General features: G+C 30.5%; 1 protein-coding gene across 1 annotated transcript; it reads left to right on the top strand.

Annotated features, from left to right (window-relative positions):
* Nucleotides 1-481: 481 nt before the first annotated feature.
* Nucleotides 482-8,891, top strand: LOC110637212 (ras-related protein RABE1c). Its single transcript, XM_021787209.2, has 9 exons — nucleotides 482-664; nucleotides 825-907; nucleotides 1,983-2,055; nucleotides 2,149-2,249; nucleotides 7,420-7,485; nucleotides 7,750-7,847; nucleotides 7,938-8,000; nucleotides 8,083-8,175; nucleotides 8,615-8,891. Exons 2-9 carry the CDS (start codon nucleotides 835-837, stop codon nucleotides 8,696-8,698), a joined length of 651 nt encoding a protein of 216 aa, XP_021642901.1. The 5' UTR covers nucleotides 482-664; nucleotides 825-834; the 3' UTR covers nucleotides 8,699-8,891.
* The last annotated feature ends 417 nt before the right edge of the window (nucleotides 8,892-9,308 follow it).

The following is a 9,308-nucleotide window of genomic DNA, read 5'->3' as shown; positions in this document are numbered from 1 at the left end:
ATTATAATTTAAATTAATAAAAAATAATTTTAATATATTATATACTAATTGAATTGATTACATAATCAATAGAATTAATATATATATAATATAATATAAATATAAAAAATTCTTAATATAATTTAAATGACAACTAAATTTAAAATTTAGATATTATTCAAGGTTGACTTTTTATATTAGCAATTGTGTAAATTTTTTCTACAAAATTGAGAATTAAACAGAAATTAAAAAAAATTAAATAAATTAAAATGTTAATGTCATAAAAATTTAATTAAAACCAAAATATAAAAGAATAAAGACAACTAAAATCCAACCATCTTCGGTTCTTCTAATAATAACCGAAACCAAACCGGGCTGAACAACTCAAAGTTAAAGCTTTACAGAAAACGTTGTCGTTTTCGTTAAAAAAAAAGTGGAAATCGTATTCCATAGTATCTCCTGCGTCTTATCACACATACCTCAAACAATCCATAATCCAACGGCCATAAGGTGAATACTATGGTTAAAAGTTGCATCCAAGTTTCTCTCACAAATTCTCTCTTCTCTTCTCTCTCTAAAAATTTTTCAACGGCCGACCGGTGCTGACGTGCTAGAACTAGAAGACACTTTCCTTCTTCATTATTAATTTCCTCTTATTAGATCTCACTCTTTCCTTCCCGATCTGGTACTTGTTCTTCAATTAATTTTCATTGTTTATAATTTTTTTTCTCTCAATTTTGACTGTTTTTCATCGTTTATGTTAATTCACACAGATGCATTTTCTCTCTAGGGTTTAATTTTTTTTTGGTTTCTATTTTTTCTGTTCTGATTGGGCTTTGTGATAGTAATTCATCAATGGCTGCTCCACCTGCAAGAGCTCGTGCCGATTACGATTACCTTATAAAGCTTCTCTTGATCGGCGATAGCGGTATGATTTTACTTTTCTAACCTCTGTGACAGGGAATTGTTTGAATCTATTTGAATTGAAATGTTATCTTCTCGTTTTTCTCTTCAATTTGATGTTTGATCAATCGTCTACTAGTTGATGAAATATGCTTGCAAGTATATGCTCTGGATCCTGGCTATTAGGCTCGAAAATGACTTGCATTTCCAACGATTGATTGTACAATGCTTGTTTTAAGCTTTACTTTGACTCAGCTTTTTAGGTCAATATTGAACATAAAATTTATCACTAGATTCAATATCTGATGGGTTGTTTTGGGAAGTGATTAGGAGGCCACTACGGCGACTTTGGAGTTGGAAGATGCATAGATGCAGGGAAGCATGAAATTTTGATCGAAATTGCTATTTGTAATGGTATCTAAAGTGATGAGTATTTTGTCAAATGCATTGTTTTCTGAAGCGGACTTGTGCATTATCTAATTGATTTGATGTTTCTTACTGATTGCTTCTGAATCGTTATCTAATTTCTATTTTACTTCCAGCATTGACTCCTTGTATATATATTTAAATGCCGCTACTCGTTACTTTTTCCTAAATTTTTTGAGGTATTTTTTTCGTAATTATTATGCAAGCATGTGACTTAATATTGGAATGTTGAAAGTAATTGCCGACAACTGTGTGATTATGGAGTTCAGGTATAGAACTATACATGTTTGCTCTTCTCTTGGTCAAAATTTAAATGAATTGGATAGCATCCATAGTGTAAGCTGGTACAAATTACTGTCATGATAATAATTTTTGCAGTAGTTGTCTTTCATTAATGATTAATATACCAAATTACATGAACTGAATGAAGTGGCCGCTGGAATGGAAACAACCATGTCAGGTTTTCCAATGCCAGGACGATGCATATGGCACCACATGAGCTTGCCTGTTTGTTGGAGTTATATATTTTAGATGACTTAGCAAGTACTCTTTTCTTTTATTTTTATTTATCTTTAAATATTTCTGTTTGTCTTGACTACATTTTTGTTCAAGTTTTATGACTGACTTAGGACCATAAGCATATCATTTTCCTATTTTGATATGTATCTTGGCAGGTGTGGGTAAGAGTTGCCTTCTTTTGCGTTTCTCAGATGGTTCCTTTACAACTAGTTTCATTACAACCATTGGGTAGGTGCTTTTTGATATTAGATATGTTACGGGCTCTTTTTGTTTATTCTTGGAAATGCATCTGATCTTTAATCGTCAATTTTCCGTTTACAGCATTGATTTTAAGATAAGAACAATTGAGCTTGATGGAAAACGGATTAAATTGCAAATTTGGGACACTGCTGGTCAAGAGCGTTTTCGAACAATTACAACTGGTTTGTCTCAGTGCTTAATTTTTTTAAATGGCATTAAAATGTAATCATGCTTCTGTTTAAAATTAAAATGTTGATTTTTTTTTTCTTTTTTCTCTGTTATATTTTATAAAGAAAAGGAGGTATTGCTGTTTGATGCTTCATTTGTTTGTATCTTAACATTTTAGACAATACTAGAGCAGCATGTTTTCTCGATTGTCAATATTTGTAGAAGTGTGAGCTTGTTTCCTATTCTTAGCCTATATGATTGATAAGCCAAAATTTTACTTGATTTGATATATAAGAAAATGGAACTCTTTTCTTCAACAGTTTCCCTTGCGCCTTTACTTTTTCCTTGAATTCATTCTTTTCATCGGGGCTATAGAAATTTAAGGCTTACTTCTTAGCAAGTATGGATATAAATATGGGATGCAAGGATGAGAAGATATGGATAATCATGGCCACTGTCCAGTTCGGAACAGGGACTGGTCCTACCCATAACCAAAACCCATCCAACCTGGATTGACAAAAAATGACCTTGAACTGGACTGGACCAGTCCAGTTTCTGACCAAAACCCCTTTTTTTATTAAAAAAAAAAAATAAAAAGAAAAAGTTAAAAAAAAAAAATTTCAACTGTTAACCCAAAATCGTTTAGAGTGGAAAAAGAGAATCCATATAACTGACTCCAATAAATTTTTGGGATAAAGATTTAGTTGAGTTGAGTTGAGTTGTTGAATTTGATCAAAACTAACTGAATTGGAACTGGGACCGGGATGGACCCTTTGGTCTGGTCCTGGTTAGACCTAACCCTTGAACTGGAACTGGCAGTTCCAGTCAGACCAGCCCGCTGGCAATGTCTAGATATGAATACTTGTTCCTTTATCTTTTGAAAAATTGAGGATACCATATGGCAGAGATGTACTAATTAATTGATATTTTTAAATACACATTTAAATATGATTTATTTATCTCTTGCTGACCCCAAATTTTTTGGATAAAGGCTTAGTTGAGTTGAGTTGAGTTGAGTATCTCTTACCAAATGCATAAATTTCAACCATTAAAAAATTTATGTAAAACTAAGTTTTTTTATTTTTTTTTTATTTTTTTTTTATTTTGAATGAGAATAAAAGAAGAAAAATTATATGGTTGATAGTACACTTTTAATTTTTACACAAACTTCATGCTAGCTTATCCTTTCATTTTAAATTAGAGAAAATCCAGGAATAATTTTTTTTTGATTGCTACATGTTGAATTGACAGGTAATCTAAAGTTTTACCATCTAGCTTGTACATTCTGGAACATATCTTACAGAGTTTTATTGTTTTTGATAAAAATGACTATATAAAGAAAATTAGAAGTAAAAAAAAAAAAAACACAGATCATTAGATGCCACTCTCTGTACATGTACCCTTTTTCTCTGTCTGTCTCTCTCCGCAGTCCTCTGTTATCTCTGTGGTGTATGTTTCCATTTATCATTAAGTAAAATTGATGCATCTCTTTAGTTCTCTCCTTATTTTCTCAATTATTTCCTATTTATGAGGTGTGAACTAACTTTGACAATTGTAGTGGGGAAAAAAAAAGAGTGAGGCATTGTGATAGTTAATTGATGAAAACATAGGATTGTTTGTGTGGAAAGTTAAAATGAGGCAAAACCAACTAAACCATATCCTGTACTACTTTCTTAAAAATGAGCCAAGCAAATCGTGAGCTACACTGAGCTTGACTCACTAAATGCTTGCTTGAGTTCTTTCTTTAAGGTTAGTGAATCAAAGTCAAGTGCACTTTGGGAACTCTTTATATAAATGAACCAAACTTGAGTTCAGTGAAGTTTAGCTCATTGAGACTTGTGAACTGGCTCGTGAGTCAAATCATATATAATTATAAATTATTCTCATTAATGATTTGATTTTGACTATCATTTTTATGGTTATCTACTTATGATCTGTATCAAATTTCTGATTCATATAAAAAAAATTTACTGTTATTAATTTTATATACTACAAGTGTAGTTTGTAAAAGATTAACATTTTTTCTGTTATACATGCTAATATTAGCAAGAGTGAGAAATGGCCAAGCCTGTTAAATTCGTTTTTAAGTGTGTGATTTTTTGAATAATTGTGAAAAGTTTTATTACTACTTAAAGTTTGTTCAGAAAGATAATGGCTTGATTTTAACTCATTTAGGCTTGTGATCTGAATTCATACATTGTGGCGATTAGCTCAGCTCATTTGCAGCCCTTTTGTGTTGACCGATGCTGATCTATTATTTCCTGATTTGCACCAATGGTACCAAGATTTCTATAATCTATATGAAAGTGTGAATAAGGAGACGTTGGGACGAACTTATAAACAGACAAAATTGCCCTTATAAATTTATATTATTGATAAAAGATATTAAATAATATAAATTAAATACTAAAAAATAGAATCCTAATCAATTTTTTTTTTCAAGACATTTTACAAGTCTTAGAATTTTTTTTTATCTTCTAGATATAGTATAAACTACTATTTTATTTGTAATATATATATATATATATATATATATATATATATTACTATTTTCTACATAATTTTTATTCTTTAAATCCTATTTTCCTAATATTTCCATACATTATATAAAAGCCTAATTTTATTTATAATTTTATTATAACCTTTCCAATTTCTCCTGCTTTGTGGAGTTCTACTTTACAGGTTTGTTTTATTCATAATTTTTGGGTACAATTTTTTTTTTTACTTATTTAACAAAAAGATAATTATTTTGATATAATAATTAATAACAAATAATTCTAAACAGTGAAGATAAAAGAAAGCACCACATATGTATATATGAAATTACTAGGTGCTATTTTCTGAAAATTATTTTGTTATTTTCCTATGAACTGAATTAGCAAAAAAAAATTTCATATTTATGATTGATGAAATATTTAAATATTAGTTGAAAAAATGTTCATTAAAAAATTGCTAGAAATTAAATATTTTATTAGAGAAAATTCTAATTTGAAGAATAATATGAAATTATTATATTATATAAGTAAAAAGATGATTAAATAAAGAGAGATGTAAATCAAAAGCTATTATATAGTTTTTATATAGTTAGAAATAAAATAATGATATAAATACAAATCACGCGCGCAAATAATGATATAAATACAAATCACGCGCGCGCGTGCGTGTGTACATACAAAACACACGTGTGTGTGTGTGTATACATACAAAACACGCTCGTGCGCGTGATATTATTATATTATATAAGTAAAAAGATGACTAAATAAAGAGAAATGTAAATCAGAAGCTATTATATAGTTTTTATATAGTTAGAAATAAAATAATGATATACATACAAAACACGTGTGCGTGTGTACATACAAAACACATTCGCGTGTGTGCATACAAAACGCCCGTGCGCTTGTGTGTGCATACAAAACGCCCGTGCGCTTGTGTGTGCATGCAAAACGCGCGTGCGCGCGTGTTTGTGCGTACAAAACACATGCGTGTGTGCAAATGCACTTGCGTATGTGTATGTAAATTAGATTAAGAAAAAAAATTAAAGAAATAAAAATAAAATAGTAATTATAAAAGTAATTTGCTTTTCTATTACTTTAGGCTTTGTATAGGGGGGTGTGGGTGTGCGTGTATAAATTAGATTAAGAAAAAAAAAATTAAAGAAATAAAAATAAAATAATAATTATAAAAATTATTTTGCTTTTCTATTACTTTAGGCTTTGTATAGTAGAATTTCAATACAAATTTAGCTACCAATTTTTCTATATAAACAACATACCACACGAACATATAAATACTAATATTAAAAAATAAATATTAATAAATATGAAATCATAAGACACTTATAAAAACTTAATATTCTTATGAATGTGATTTATATAAGAAAATTTTGATTAACTATTAAGAGAATGTTATAGCATTATCAAGAAAATGTTTATAGCTTTTTTTTTTAATTTTTATTATTATTTTTTATTTTTTACATATATATATGAAGTATTATAATAGCTAAAAAATAATGCTTTTATAATGATTAAAAGTTCTAATTTTTTACTAATTGAATTTTTCTGAAAATTTTAACATGAAAATTATATTTGTCTATTTATTTTTTATTCATTGTAGAAAATCATTTATGTTGTATCTGAAAAAATAAAATAATTAAATTAAAAATATTATATTTTAAATAAAAATTATTATTTAAAAAATATTCATAAAAATAATGAAAATACAACTGTTAAAAATGATAAGACACACATGTAACACACGTTTTACAAAAACTAGTTTCCATGAAAGGAGGCTTCAACCTTAGCTTGAAGGATATGAGGGGTGGTGGCACATTGTCCAACTGTATCCCTTTTGTATCCAATATCAAGATTGTATTATCTTTTCCCCCCTTGATATTTATGCAGCTTTATAGAGTGCATTTTCATATTAATATAGTTTTGATAAAAGGACATCTGCAAATTTTCATATACCATGCTTCCTAGCTTCTTAGCCATGGATTTCTTTGGTTGGAGTGTCCTGTCAAAAACTGAAGCATGTGAAGGTATACCTTGTACCCCACGATTGGTCTGTTACTCTGTTTTAACTTGGAAATACAGTTAAGGGACGGGTAAAAAGAAATTGTTGAACTGTAAATGGAGCTTCTTTGCATGGTTGGTGAACATTTCAAAAAATTTGCTTCTCATCTTTTTGTTGTTGCACTAATCAACTTTGCTTACTTGGAGTTAAATGAACATGCTGAATAGACCTGACTCAATGAACCTGATAGAATTTGTTCACCCAACTTTCATGATTATTGCATGTTACTGCTGTCTTTCTTCTTGAGCCAGTATGATGTTGTCTCTGACTTACCGGCGTGCTTGCTAGTTTTGACTTTATTGAGTCTTGACTCACATATGGGCACAGATATACCAGCTTTTAAATTTATGCATATAGAAGTATCTGCCCGGTCTACCCTAATGAATTATCCAGTGTATGCTTATCAAGTGCTTGGATTCCATACCTGCTCTCATTGAGAATTTGAATTGAATGCTGGGAATCTAGCTTCTAGATTATCCTTCTGATTTTCTTAGTTGTTTCAGTAGCCTTTTATGTGTGTCTTTTTTTTTTTTTTTCTTTTCTTATATTCTAGAATCTCTCCTTGTTTTTAACTGGTTCTGAAGTTTAATGAAGTGCAGTTGTCTTGTGCAGCTTACTACCGTGGAGCTATGGGTATTTTGCTTGTGTATGATGTCACTGATGAATCATCTTTTAATAGTAATTACTTCTTTTACTTCTATCTTCTGAAGTTTAGATTTCCATACTCTCATCTATCATTCTTATTGATTCGATTGCTGAATTATTTGTATTATTTTCTATCAAACTATATAATTGTGGACCTTATCATTGGTGAAGCTATCATTATTACTGCTATCATTATTACTTGTGGAATAATGATCTTAACTTGTTATTTATTGTCTTTTCTATCTTTATATTCTCTGTAATTATACTTGTTCATTTAGTTATTTATCTTATGTCTAGACATTAGGAATTGGATCCGTAATATTGAACAGCATGCTTCTGACAATGTGAACAAGATACTGGTGGGTAACAAGGCAGACATGGATGAAAGCAAAAGGGTCTGTTCTCTCTCTCTCTCTCTGTGCATTTCTGTGGTTTATGGTTTCCATGTATCATCAAGTAAAATTGACGAGGAATTCTGTTTTTAGGCTGTTCCAACCTCAAAGGGCCAGGCTCTTGCAGATGAATATGGCATCAAGTTTTTTGAGACGGTATGTGGATTTTGTTGTTCACGTTGAAATTGGTTTGAGATATTGTTGAATTTCTTTAAATGACAAAGAAACTGTGTTACAGAGTGCAAAGACAAATTTAAATGTGGAAGAGGTTTTCTTTTCAATAGCTAGGGATATCAAGCAAAGGCTTGCAGATACCGACTCAAAGGCTGAGGTACGAACTATTAGAACTTTTGCCTTTTGAGTGCCACAATTTTCACAACATGTAAAACTGCAATTTCAATGTAAATGTTATTCATGGTAAATTTATTGCTTCATTAGTTTCTCAAATTCTAGTTGTTATTCATCCAATTGATGTCTCAGAATTTGCTAATCATGGATAATAAGTGAATCTGGGAAATCGAAATTTGTGTATCAAGGAAAAGAGGAGAAATGGGTTCTACATTATAATCTTTTTTATTGGTTTGTTTTATCTAATTTCTGAATTTTATTTTTGGGTTTGTCGCTGATAGTCAAATATGGAATATTGCTCATTCTATTGAAATTGAGTATCAGTATTTCATGCTGTTAAAATTATCCCAAACCTAGGCTTGAGTTTCTAACCCTCTGCGTGTTTTCTGATATATGAAGCATTCTCGTGTTGGATTTTGCAGCCACAGACGATCAAAATTAACCAACCGGACCAGGCAGGAGGGGCCAACCAAGCTGCCCAAAAATCAGCTTGCTGTGGTTCTTAAAGAAGCCATCTTGAAGACTGGGATCACATGGCTACATTCTCAAGCGTGTTGATGGAAACTAATTTTGTTACAACTATGTGATTGGTGCATGTATTGTTCTCCTTATCATTATTTTTACAGCTTCTGCACATCTGGGTGTGAATGCTAGATCCTATTTTGAGAAATTAAATTATATTTAGATTATTTCCCCTCACTTTATTCTTGGTGGCCTGAAGAAAATATTCTTAGCGTCTATTTGATTCCATTTTGGTGCTTTTAGCCAAAATATGTGATGAAAACTGAACCAAAGACTTGACCCTCAACCGTAATAGAGGCTAAATTGTGCAAGTTGAACTTCAATTTGTGAAGATGAAACATAATGGAAATGGATCTCTGATTCTGGGGTAGGGTGAATGGAAATGCCTGTGAGAATCTAATTTTGAAAAAATGGTCTTTAAAATTTGTATCATCTGGGCTTTTGCCGAGTGGCGACGTCAGTTGGCTATAGGTTTTCGTGGGGATCTCTTCTAGGAACCTTTGGTCCTGTTTTGTATGGAGGCTTTGGAATTTAAATGTAAAGAGAAACGGATTCTTATCCAATATTCTAATTCCAAGATCACTAGTGAATTAC

Source organism: Hevea brasiliensis, chromosome 3 (assembly GCF_030052815.1).
Source record: "Hevea brasiliensis isolate MT/VB/25A 57/8 chromosome 3, ASM3005281v1, whole genome shotgun sequence".
Lineage (NCBI taxonomy): Eukaryota > Viridiplantae > Streptophyta > Magnoliopsida > Malpighiales > Euphorbiaceae > Hevea > Hevea brasiliensis.
This window is presented reverse-complemented; position numbering and strand designations above follow the sequence as displayed.